Genomic DNA, 13,844 nt, shown 5'->3' with positions numbered 1-13,844 from the left:
GAGCTACCGAGGCTGCCGCGCACCGCCACCAACCCCCGACCGCGCTTTGTTCGTGTCTTCAGTTTTTTACCACATGCTCATCGCGACGCATGCATCGGTGTTCTCTTCCTTCTACTGGCGACTCTGATACAACTCGGAAATACACCTGAGCTCCTGCTGTACCACGGGAGGCATTGAGGAAGCTCGTTTCACCTCCGTGATTGATTTGCTTTGACGGTAGGGCCATGACGAGGGGCAGCAGATCTGCTGCTCCTCAGAGTGAAGGTGCAGCCGCAGCGGTGCCTGCAAGAGCTAATTACTATTTAAAGGCCCATTTAGTAGCACAAAGGAAATGCTGCTGTTTTGCAGAAGGGGCAAACTCTGCTTCCACCCTCCAGTACTACCTGGACTGGAACTGCAGGTGCAGCCCATCATTGACCCACAGACCATACACACCGGTTCTGAGGAGCTGGCAGGAAAGTGTAGCATTACATTTATTGGAAGTATTGATTCACACATTATTAGGAACACAGTACCACTTTAGGCAAGGTTATCAGAAATATGAATATAGTAAGTTAATGTCAGATGCAAACCAACCATCTGGTCCAATTTTGTACACACTAAATGTACTTTTTCTTTTCTAGATCTGACCATACCACGTAGGTATGGCTAGTAGCCCTCATTCTGCTGGCAGAGTATTCTGTACAGATTGACTATCCCTGCACTGGCTTCCGAGAATAGAGATCATAATGTAACTTAAAAGAAGGTGGAAAAAAAAACCAACCAAAAAGAGGGGTTGGAAGGAGGGAAAGCATGTAAACCTACTCTCCTAAGGCTCTGTTTGAGTCTAGCAAGCTAAGCTGGAAGCTGGTTTTATCCTTATGGCCAAAAGCAGAATGTAGTGAAAGTCTCCCCCAAGAGAGAATTTACAGCATTTATTAGGTCTACAGATAACCATAGTATGCTTTATCAGTGGTCGCTGTATGGACCAAAAGAGATATACAATTATTGTGAATGTACTATGCTACTAAACTAGTATTACCACAAAAATGAAGAAGACTTTACCAGACCAGAAGACTGCTTATATCTGGCTAATATCAAGAGGGTTTTTTAATTGTTTACAAATAGTTTCATTATCATATATCCTGCTGTTCAAGAGCTGAGGCACTACAGCACAGGCATCAAAAATCTCACCCAAATTCCCAGTTTTATGTATGCAATGACTGAAGTTTAAAAAAAATCATTTCCAGACAACTTCAGTCTCACATCTCTTAAGTCTCTTAAATCTCTGGATATCAAAAACCTTTAACATACTTGCTCCTGAGGATACCTGAAATATATTGATAATTTATAAACATGTTTCAGGGTTACATGATTGGTAAGTAAACAAGTCTTTGGTAAATAATAACTACTCTGTCCTTTACTCAGTTAAAAAACTTGATCCATTTTTAAATCTAGTTTAACTGGTTTTTTTAATGATTATTTCTATAGTGAATAAGGCTCATGGCATAATGCTGAGTGGGATGAATTGCTGTATGTAGCAAAACCTGAATGATGTTTTCAGTTACAAATCCTGCTAGAGCAAATACTAGGTTCCTGCTCTGGCTCATTTTCTTTTTGTGCCTTTCAGCCAGGCCCAGGACGCTGAATCTGAATGAGAGCCTTCTGATGAATTAGATTTCCAGCATATTGAGGTGTCAGAAATCTAGAAAATACTGTCCACTGCAAGGATACATTCTACAGTAGGTACTGAATTTTATGCTAAAAACTACAACAAACCAATAAGTTTAAGGTTGAAATAACACATTATAGCTGCAGTATTTCCTAAAAGTGTCTGCTTTACCATTTGTGCAGTAAAACAGAAAAACTATGTGCTATGCATGCTTGTGCAAGTTAAACATGACTTCTTGCTCCCAAAGGAAACTTAAAGGCACAGGACATAGGTTCTGTGAATGAAAACCTGGTAACAAACATTGGCTTCCATTTTATTACAAGAATTCAATTAGAAACTAAATGCCTAAACGGATATTTTTTCTGTTTGTGTACTAGATGTCTTCACTTTGGCTAAAAGATACTATACCAGGTCCCTTATAAGAAATAGCAGCATTAAATAGATTTTGTAATTCCAGAGGAGAAATAAAAAGATGTCTCCTTTTGGTTTGGTTTACAGAGTTTTGGGGATTATTTTAAACATGTCCAAGAAATTAGCAGATTATTTTCACTGATTGTTTCAGTTTTACTGTTCTACCACATTTTTTTAATCATTTGCAGTGTTAAAGGATCAGTCATATTTGAGACAATAAATATGCTTTACAATAAATAATATTCAAGTCAATGTATTGTACTTACAAAATAATGTAACACTATAATAGGATCTTCAACTCTATTTTATATATTCTGCAGCAAAAATAACATTTCTAGTAGGAAGGAATTACTTATAAACTTAGCAAGATCTACACATTCACATGTGTGTGTAAACAACTTAACAAGGTTTATTATCCTTCCAGAAAAGCTATGCTTTTACAGTAGGTTTCAGCTAAATGTTATCATAATATGGTAGTAAGTATGTAACAGTGCTTCTATTTAGCTCCATCACAAATCTGAATTTGAAAGAAAAAAGGAAAAAAGGAGTGCCATTATTTACAAAGAACAGCAACTTTTCTTTTGCTTCACAAGTGACTGTATCTATGTGTGAACAAAATGCTAGGGCGAGACATTCCAGATGAACTGCAGCTAATGCTGGACGAGGATGATTTCATGATGAACAGTGAAGGTCCTGGTAATAAACACCTAGAAAGGATATGAAAAATATAGCAGAGTTTACTGGCAAAGTGACATTCAAGAGCAAAATAATTAGTTTTTCATTTATCATACCTTATAATCATCGTACGCAAGAAATGATGTACAATAAATATTGTTTATAAAACATACAGGGCATTAGGCAGTAGCTAATTCAGGAAAGAGACCTAAACCCAGAGAAGCTCTTAGCAAAATTTCAAGATGTTATATGAGGATCAAAATCTTTCCAATCCTTCCTGTTTAAAGCAAGTGGGTAAACAAGCAATGGTATTTCATGTAACACTACCTCCAAAAATTAATACTTCAGCCATTGTTGTCTGTTATTACAGTACTATTTATTTGATTTAAATAAAATTTATATTGGGGTAAAACCTGCAATTTTACGTTAACCAGCTTATAAAAAGTTCAGTTGTAAAAAAAAAGGGGGTTAGGGAAAAAACAGAAATTTTCAGCTTTGTTTCCCAGCTCTAATTATCTAAAACTAGACACACTATCTTCACTGCTCTAGTAACGCAAGGAACAATGATGCTGCAGTGTAGTAAGTCACATCAGTGACTACTTACCTTTTAAATACAGGCAACTGCATCACCTCTCTTTTATGTAATACTACAAACAATAATTTATCGTATGCCTATTATTCATTCTTAAATCTATCATTTCCTAATGATAGGAGTATTAGTTAATTGTAGAAGTCATTAAATGAGCACAGTAAGTGTGCAAAAATAACATCCGCATTAAATCACTATTTCGTAACGAATTATGTCAATGTTAGGATGGATTAACACAACACATGGTATAAATTATTGCTTAAAAATATTTTGCGTCATTCTAGTGTGGTTCTTTTTATTATCTTTTTCTTTCTCCCTGTACAAATAAATTTTCCCAGCTAAAGAGGTATCTATTTGTAATCTTTGAAAGCTTTAGTTTCACAAACATTTGTTTCATGAACAGAAACAGTAAAAAAAGGCTTGTCCAGAAAAAAATAAAGTTCTTCAAATTAGATTTATAAAGTCTTAAAAAAAAGACTTTTTGTACATTTATTATACTCCGATCTTTTCTTGCACTTCACAGAATTTTACAGAGAGTCAAGAAAACTATTATTAGTAGTGCAGATTCTTACATCATTTAAAAACAGAAAATTAGATAAAAAGTGGAAATAGTATCATGGCTCTTCCCTTTCTAGAAAAATAGTTCATTACACCTTACAGTTGTGGGGCATAATGAGAAAGAGCATTTATTTCCATATGTGTCTTCCTTTTCACAAATTCAGAATATCATGGTTAACTAGTAGTTAGTTTATTATTAGCAATTAGTATATTGCTGTATCCACACTATATATATAACATTTGTGGAGATTTATACAAAAACTAATTTTAATCAATCAGAATTATCATGAAGACATACTGACATTAGGAGATAGAGGGCTTAGATTCCTCTAGCCTGTGAAATTTATGAATAAACTTCCATTCAGCATCCAAAGAAACACAGAAACTGGAGACAAGAAAGTTCTGTTGGACCATCCTTTCACTGCTTCCCAAATGCAAGCCTGTTAGCTGCAGTACATTAGAGTAATCTGATCAGTTTGAATAGTTTGTGGTTGGTCATGATGAAAAATTTTCTGCAGTATTAACAGTAAAAGCAATAAAAACTTCAAGGTTGAAGATTTTCTAGTCTTAGCTTATCCAAATGACTTTACCACACTCCTGCTATGGCTCAGTCGATGTTAATATTGAATATGATTTGTTTTGTGGCTAGCATACTTCTATATTTGCTGAGACCAAACAAATTCAGTTTCTGGTTGGTTTTAAATTATATGAAAGTGCCTTGAGATCCATATGACAATGACAAATGGGTTCAGTGTATCAAATCACTAGTCTGAGATATAGCAAGTAAGCAATTAAGTCATAAAATAAGTTTAACAGATAATATATCAAAGGTTTGCTTTTCACATAATATTTAACTCATAAAGCTCTTCTATGAAATAATGTCTGTAAGACATTTTATATAAACAAAGCATTTTTAAGTTTATATACATAATAATTCAAATTGCCTTTATGGATAGAATTTGGAACCTATGTAATTTGAAGCTTACATGTAATTCTCCAGCTACAACTGTTAAATTGCAGATCGCTGACTCCCACAGTTGGAGCATTTTCAGTAATTCCTATACTGACAATATTATAATCCCTATTGTATCCGGTTGGAGAACTAAACCAGCCAGTGGAGAATCAGGTAAGTGCCAAGTAATTTTTTACTATATGATGCTGTTTTGCAAGGTTTGAAAATATATTTATGCTCTATAAGATGAAATCATAAAGCTTTCAATCTGTAAGTTTTGGAAATCAACTTTGCAAAACTGTGCAATACAGTAAATCAGATGGCACTTACCTGACCCTTGGCTGGAGCTGTGCCCCTATAGCATCCCACTGCGAATATGAAGCCAGAAGTATCACACCTGTTAGGATACCTCTAGGAATGCAAATCTGGAATCAGTGATTTTGAGGGATCTGAGAAGGGGAAGAAAGGAAATTTTCAGTTCACTGTATGGAAAGCCTTTGCTGCAACTACTTAGGCAGTAGGCAAGACTTTAATAAGTGTAGTTTTATACAAAATGTGTATATCAAGTCTTCTTCCAGTAGCACTTCAAGAGTGGGCTAGACAGATTAGAATGCTAGAAACTCAGGATCAAGGGAAATGTTGGGGGGGTTGCCTTTTTTTTTTTAATATATAGTGAACTAGGCTTAAAGAGAAGTGTAGTGGTAGCAACATAGACTGAAACCTGTTCCAATGTTATCCTTTATAATTTAGTGAGAGAATATTAAAATTTATACCTTTTATCATCCCAGTGGGGGCTATTCCCAGTTGGGGATCCTCTTGAGTCTGATGAATATTTGTAAACCACCAGCAGGCAGTGTTTACAAAGCTGTACTATTCGTTGGCAACACTGGAGTTGCACAGGAGTCACCACCTCTGTGCTTTTACTGAATATGGTTTCCCAAGAGTTCCTGTTATGGAAAAAGACTAGAGTTCATGTTTTCTGTCACAAATTGCAGTCTGGGAGCTTTACTGCTTTATATCACATTTAACAAGAGAAAAAGCATGACCTTGGCTGTTTACAGGAAAGGTCTATACTATTTAACACAAATGCTGGCAGAGTCCAAAATACAAATTAAGAAGTTAATCTTCATATGTGAAATTTTCACAGCCATTTCTCACATGGTTTGTTCCCTAAAGCATTTATAGGGCCATTACATAGGTTTTAGTACATAAAGATTCATTGTCACATAATTGTGTATGTGTCTTACAATAGAAATAACAAAAGCCACTTACTATTTTTAACAGGCTACCACCTGAATGCAAATGTGACTTGATATTAAAGGAATTATAAAAGTAATAAATTATTTCTAAATGTCTACACAGCACAATAGTAGTCACCTTCTAATTTAAGTACATGATACTAAGAAACAAATATGAAATTAATTTACAGTATGTGCTCTGCTTCCTTATCCAAATAAACATATGTGGAGAGTTTCTCAGTTTATTCATTCAAATACTACTTCTTCCATCTGGTCATATGGGGTTGGTCTTCTAAAATAAAGTGCAACTTGCAGAATGTATCTAAAGCAGCATTCGTTTTTGACACGCACACCATCCTTTTGTTTTCTTAAAAAGCCACATCTCTTTCCAAAAACAACCAAAAACCCTACCATACCAACATAACCCAGGTATGTTTTACCACAGAAGATTACAATAGCTCTTTGCATACACCTCAGCACCCCTGCTATGCCAAACTCCAACCAGATTACAGATGATTACATCCGGTTTAGGGGCACCATGGTCCCTGTGAAGACATTTTTTGGTCAAAACATTATCCAGTAGCACAGATGGTTTGTAAGCTTTGGGGAGGGGGGGTTGTTTATTAAAGAAGCACTTCATAGAGTGAGGAAATTTCGCTGCATCTGGCTTCAACATAGCATCCAGGATGATTTAGCCTTGTCCACTGAGATCAGCAGTAGATTTCACAAACTTGGTATAGGAAGTTTGTCCTTAAGACAAAATCAAAGAACCAGCAAGCTTATTTCTGCCTAGCGAGATTTTTAATATTATGCTGTATTAGGATTGAATTATAAACATCAATGACTGAAAGATAAATTGTATGTATAGCTAACTGTATGTATAGCTAAATGACTTGTCAGCCTGGCTCCTCAGTCTAAATGATATTTTTCCATCTGAAACTGTTCAGTCCTACAGAATTTCCACTGCACAAGTAATTTTCAAGTGATGCAAGCATTTCTCCTTAATTATTATCCATCTAATGAATTCTTTAAGAAATAGTTTATAAGGCACCAAAACTGTTTCATATCAAAAGCAGAATAATTCTACTAGTTGAAGAGCTACTATTTTCTTCAACATACTTTTCTCAATATTGTTTCCTGTCTGTGAGCTTTCCACATCTATTTTTACATGAAAATGAATCTGTTGTCTTCATTCTTTCCTTACAAAATCATGTGATGGTTTGTAGAAAGCAGCAAGATGAAGTTCTCAGTATTACAGTCATTCATAGTGCTACACATAATTATATTCTAATTCAATCCATAAATCTCAAAAATCCCATGGAAGAAACTCTCCTGATAAATTCTTTCGGTTCTGGGCTTTGAGGTCTGTGATCACTTTCCCACTGCTAAGAGGGATTTTGTCAGTGAAGAATAATGTGGCTTGCTCTAACGATAGTCATTTATGAACATAGTGGTATAGTTAGCCTAACAACAAAAACTGAGATTTAGAACTATATATGTGAATTTTAATGAACTTTCATATAAATGTGCCTGTGCAATCTCCTCCATGTGCTACACAGATTCAGTTCATACTCCATTATACTGCAGTCAACAGGGATCAGAGTACTATTACCTAAGGAAGCTTAATTTGTTACGCTGTAAGTTTAGTTTTCATACATTAGTAAGAAATCATAGACTCCTTGGCGGATCTGGAAAAGAGTATTATGCTTGATTGTACACTATTGTCAATAATGTGTTATGCTTCTTACAACCATCTGAACTCAAGTGGCTCTACCAGTTTTCACTTATTAATTTTGTTTATTATACAGTAAATCAAATGTAGCTCTCTGAGGTTTTCTTTGCTTCTTTATTCGTTCTTCTTGCTAAAATAGCATATGCCTAGAAGAGATCTAACCAGCAAGAGGAAACCTTAAGGCTATCAGCTCCGCTTTTCTCCCGAGACATAAATCTTACAAATAGTCAAAGTACTATACTCCTCAATATATTTTCATATACTCGCATTGTTTCTGAATTAGCACATTAATACCCCTATCCTACATGTTTCCCCAAGTTCTACACGTCCTATGTTTATTCCAATCTGTTCTTTAAAATGGCACAAAGAACTCTAGAGAGAAGTGATGAGAAGTTAGCCTCTCTGCTAAAGAGGTCCTGTCCTAAGTTCTTTGTTGTGGATTACCTGGCAAGAAGGATGCTTGTAACGGAGTAAATAACATACTGGGAAAGTACAAACAGCCTTTCTGTTTTCCTCTGTGAGTTCTGTAGTAAGTGTATTACATGCAGGGTGATCTCTCCACATACTGGGTATTTGTATATTACTTTTATAGTATTTTTAGAATCTTTCACATAGCAAAGAATGCAAAGCTGACTCCACTTCGGAATCAACTGTCTTGTTGAATGAAATAATGCTAGACGAGATATCCTACTCTTCACTGAACTCTTCTGCTGGCTCAAAGACTCTTCTCCCAAGCCATGTGAGCAGCAGAGTTGTTCAAAGGAAAACCATTTTCTGTAGAGAAAAAAAAATCTAAAAGTTTTCATGCATATTAGATTTGCATACTAAAAGTAAATTCAAAATTCAAAATAATAACAGCGTTATTAAAAGGGAAGGTAATTATAATATTTTATTACAACAACAAATGGAGCTTGGACCCAAGACTTCACATAACTCTGCTGGTATGAAGAAGGGATCCTGCAACTGCTGAGGATTATACCAAAAAAAAGTTTTGGATTGGAAACACAGAAACCTTTTCTCACTCTACTTTAACTTTGGAGTATGCTGCATTGCCAATACCTACCTGTAGCAAACCTTAAGGCTGACATTATCTGCATGTTCCCATGGCCCATCTCGGTGAAAAATAATGTAAAGACTCCAAATGGCTTGCACAACAACAAGCCTTCAGCAATGAGCAGATAATGGTAAAAAAAGCCCCAAAACCTCATGACCTTTTGGATACCCTTAGATCCCTCTTCTTCTTGCTACCCATTTTGTTGGGAAACAATTAACAAGTGCATTATGTGCATTCTCTACGTAGGACAAATGATTATGTGTGAAGAACATACTGACCTCATTCCTTTGTACGTACAATATCCTCCAGCATACTGTTGTGTTTGTTATGCAAGCTAATCAAACCCCTTCCCATTCTTTATACATTCTATATACTTTAATAAAAATGTCTTTTTGTATGCAATATATTTCATATTTAAGCATTTGTATTCTTGTTTTATGAATAAATTGGGGCGGGGGGATTATTTTATACCTATGATCTGGTCCTCCAAACCTATACTTACATGAATGCGTTTGATTTCAGGAATGTAGATTTGGAAGTGTGAAATATTGAACTTGCAATACACAGCCTGATCTATTTTTCTCCATAAAAAACTTGTATTTGCTACCCAAACCAAAACCTTCTGCTTACCTCAGTGTGGACATTTCCTATTCTCTGTATACTTAAATTCCCACCAGTATGGAAAACAATGAATGTAATCAAGCACAGTAATTCAAACTCATTATTGGTAAATCACAGAACTGACACTGCATTTGGCATGAGATGTCAGCTGCACTTGTGACTGAATTCTTCCCTTGTAAGTCTTGTAAGCTCATATAAATATCATAGTAATTTATGTTGATGGTAAGTCCACATTTGACACTCCGATTGGACTGGCCTCAAAATTGTGCACCATCCTATGAAAAAGTTGACCTAAAGCTCAGACATTTTGAAAATTAGATTTTTTTTTGCTTAGATTATTATATTTGTAAATACATTACTAAATGTCTCATTCCATTAGTGAAACGCTGGCCTAGATTAACAGATTTCTAATTCTACTTATCTATAGATGGTTTTAAAATTAGTTCAATGTATTACAGCATTCTCTTGAATGTAAATGAGCGAAAAAGTATGCTAGCATTGATTGTAATTGTGAAGTTATGAAGAAGACTAAGATGAGAAAAATAGGCTTACCCTGAATTACAGAAACAGTTCCATAGACCTTGACCATGGCTCCAAAGTAAGCGATTAAATACACGGTTAAAGAGACGGTACAGATGTAAATTTTCAACGTCTGGAGCCTTCCAGACATGCTGTAGAACTGCATGAACACTTGTCTTGACTATATCCAAAATCTAGGAAAGAGTATTCCAAGCAAATCAGAGCAAAGGCATATTGCAAAACCTAAACCAAACTGTTTGCTGATTCACTGCACACATACACACACAAACACACACTCACAGATGACTGCACAGCTATAAATTCCCACAGATGTCTGTTTCATTTCTGTGCATTCATCAGCAAACTTCTATGATATGCCTTTTCTGTCAATAACATTTCGCAAAACCATATAAAAATACTTTATTTTTCTGACAGTAAAGTTCATTTCTATTTTTTCCAGTCAGTTCAATACTAGTTTGTTTAAATAACAAAAAGAGTTTGAAAAGAAATAAAATGGACACAATTAAAGACTAGAAGCAACATAATTAACAATCCAAATATTATCTATTTGACTATTATATCTTCTTTTTTCCCCACTTTCTTTTAAAATACCATCTATTTTATAAAGAACTAAAATGTCCTGAAAAGCTACAATATGCTTTTAGTTTAATGTCTGTTTAAGCTCCGTGTTACCCTAGATCAAGCCATTTTAGTTTAACTTTCATGCAGGAAACTGTTAGTGAAATAAGTAAGCAAGAAAACAACCAGCAAGATATTTAAAATAGCTATTTTTTATAGAAATGCAATGAATTTATTATATACAGACTACATTGAAATGCAAGTGTGTAAAGATGTGGGTGGAGAAAATGCTAAGCTGCATTCGGTATAGCACTGAGCATTCTACGCAGTTAAGTCTTCGCTACTCAGTGCACACACATGCTTACAAGGTAGTTGCACATCCAGCTCACAGGAGTCCTCTTGGATACACCTTTGCACATCCCATTGAACCGGGACACAGAAGGTGAGATTCACCTTGCCTGCTTTTAAACATCTGTACGTCCTCTTAAAGTCAGGCCTCTAAGTTCCCTCTATAATCACTGGAGACAAACAGGCTCCAGAGTGTCTTGGCTTCTGTTTATTTAGATACTATCAGTAAGACTGGGAATAGTTTTGTGACCAAAGTAGTATTTAGGCTCCACACTGGCACTCTAAACAGTGTAAAATCTGTCCTACAAAAACTCTATGGTGCATGTAACCTGCTAACAAAAAAGTCAGTTAAATCAACATGACTTCCTATAGAGACACTCTCATTGCCTCTTTTGTAAAACAAACTCAAGTGGGTGGTGAACCGATGGATGTATTATTTATTTGATATAAGATGTTGCAAATTAGAAGGTGTAATACTTTCCCAGGGAACTTTGAGATCTGTATGACAAACTGATTCCTAGAGTGGAGCATCTGACTCTCAAAAGGTGAATGAGATTTAGTAGAACCGTAAAGTATGGAAACATGGTAGAGAATTGCAATTTTTGGTCCTGGAAAACAAACTTGTTTATAAATAATCTGATTAGACATAATGAAGGAAACAAAGCATAAACAAAATGCTTGCAATAGAACAATGAAGCTACATAGTAAAGAGTAATGCTTAATGGGCAGAAAATCTATAGATACCTGATAATGACAACCTCGATTAAATGTGTCCTTTAAATGTTATTTAGCCTCTTTTTGAAGACCGAGGACTAGTCTGCATGCACAGGTCTTGCACTAATTCCACACACACAATAACCCAATGCAAGTACAGTGCATTGTATTCTCTTTGCTGAGAATCTTTATGAATACAGGTGCCTAACGTTAAAAACCACACTTGTGGTCTCTTCTTCCCAGAGTGAGATAAAAAGAGTAGTAAATTATAACATAAGAATAGTGACCTTGTTTAGTAACTGCAGGAGCTAAGCATAGGTTTTGGACTGCTCCATGGAGCAGTGGAATGGGCCCAGATTTTCAGACATGCCCTTAGCAGCACTAGTCTACTATCTTAATGCTTCTCAAGCAGTCTTTTCCCTGTGTCTGGCCTAATTAAGGCTTTCCCCACACAAAAGGCCAGCTGTGATTGCATATACACATTTGAACTGAGTCCCTAAATTACATAAAGGATCAACTACACATTCCTTTGGAATGTTACACCGACTGATAGTAATTTATCTCCATGTGTAAAACGGAACAATTCCACACCGTATAGACTCTCACTAGTCAAAAAAACATGAACTAAGAACTATGATGCCAATGTAGAGCTTTTTCTTTTACTTTAGCGCCTGGAGTTGAAGAAAACTAAGGGCTGAACCTTAAAGCAAGCTGTAGACTGCCAGGTACTCTGGAAAAGAAAAAAACCAACTTTCTTGTTGTTTTTACTGTGTTGATATTGCCAATATGCCAGAGGGGAAGAATGTCCCAGTTAGTTGTTCTTAATTTGCAAACATGGCCTCAATCATCCATTTAAGAAAAGAGACAAGCCATCGCATACGAGCTGGAACTTCATGAAACCTACATCCTCGTTTTTCAAAGTTAATTTCCCTAGTTTGCCTTCATCTTTCTGTTTAATTTACATCATTTACTTTAACACAACCAATTATCTAGGTGTAACAGAACAAGATGTTATGAAAGATTTTATTCAAAACCCTCTGGTAACCATCAAAACACATTTAAAGAAATTACGTAAAGTGATGTAACACGAAGCAGTCACAACTCCTCCCATACAAGCCTCTCCTTCCTATAAGTCTTGGGAGACTAAATTTCATTTTAGCATCAGTTTACTCTCAACTTGCTTCTAAAATGCCTCCTGTAGCTCTGCTGTAATGACAAAATATTACACACTAAGAATATGAGCAGAAGTTAAATCTTTCTACATCATGCTAAATAATTGTTAAGGAAATATAGCTGTCAGAGATGAACATTGTGAAATCTAGTACATTGCACAGGTATTTTCTTCTTGTGTGTTAGAATTTCCTAGTAAGTATAGTGAAGGGGACTGAGTTTCTGTTTTATATTTCACAAAGTTGCAGAAGGTACCTTAGAGACACGGATTCCTTACTTGCATAAATATTCTCCACCTTGAGCTCACTTCTCCTTTACCCACCTCACTGGAATATAAAACATACTTCTTTCAAATCAACAAAAGCTTACACATTTGGCAGTCCTCAGCTGCAATGTCATTGTCAAAGTTAATCCATTTTTATAAACTACCTTTCTAAGAATAACTATCTGATTGCTTGAAGGGATTGAGGTTAAAAGCAGTTTAAAAAAATAAAGGCAAATCATTTCCAGTGCAAGCAAAGATGAAGGGCCCACTAATGCTTTCAGGAATTATAAGCCTCCTAAGTTGTAAAAGATGTCCTTACAAGAAGAGCAAAGAAATCCACATTTCTGATTGTGCAGTTTTTGCTAATAACGATCTGGCATATCAACTTGTATCATCCTGACTTTGTACATGTGCCCTTGGACTGTCAGTCATATAAAGGACATAACTACCCTTTATTGTAGGTAAATTAAGCCAGATGCCCAAAAGGAGCTTAGGAAAAGCAGTTGCAGAATGCATAGTAAAAAGCTGCAGTCCCTCAAAGAGCAGATTTATCACTCTCCCTGTGGCAACTCCTTCAAAAAGTTTTGTGGAGTGACTTATGGGAAAGGGTTGAAAAAACCCCTTAACCAGTCTTGTGTGAAAGCCCCTTATCTCACTTGCAATGGTGGGCCCTATCTGGTGACTTCTTTCCACACTTGTGACATCAAAGATTAAAGCAAGCAATTCTAGCAACATGTCCTTGTCCCCCACCAGTTCCAACTGTCCCAA

General features: G+C 35.8%; 1 protein-coding gene across 1 annotated transcript in view; it reads right to left on the bottom strand.

Moving 5' to 3' along the window:
- Positions 1–2,648: 2,648 nt before the first annotated feature.
- TTLL7 (tubulin tyrosine ligase-like family, member 7) overlaps positions 2,649–13,844 on the bottom strand; it is a 49,283-nt gene continuing 38,087 nt past the window's right edge. Inside the window, exons 18-20 of the mRNA XM_010010268.1 lie at positions 10,034–10,194; positions 5,610–5,783; positions 2,649–2,769 (exon numbers count right to left, since the gene is read on the bottom strand). Of these exons, the coding sequence (XP_010008570.1) occupies positions 2,649–2,769; positions 5,610–5,783; positions 10,034–10,194 (456 nt within the window). The remainder of the gene's footprint in view (positions 2,770–5,609; positions 5,784–10,033; positions 10,195–13,844) is intronic.

Source organism: Nestor notabilis, unplaced genomic scaffold, assembly GCF_000696875.1.
Source record: "Nestor notabilis isolate BGI_N333 unplaced genomic scaffold, ASM69687v1 scaffold5182, whole genome shotgun sequence".
Taxonomy (NCBI): Eukaryota; Metazoa; Chordata; class Aves; order Psittaciformes; family Psittacidae; genus Nestor; species Nestor notabilis.
Note: the sequence above shows the minus strand (reverse complement) of the source record. Positions and strands in the feature narration are given on the sequence as shown.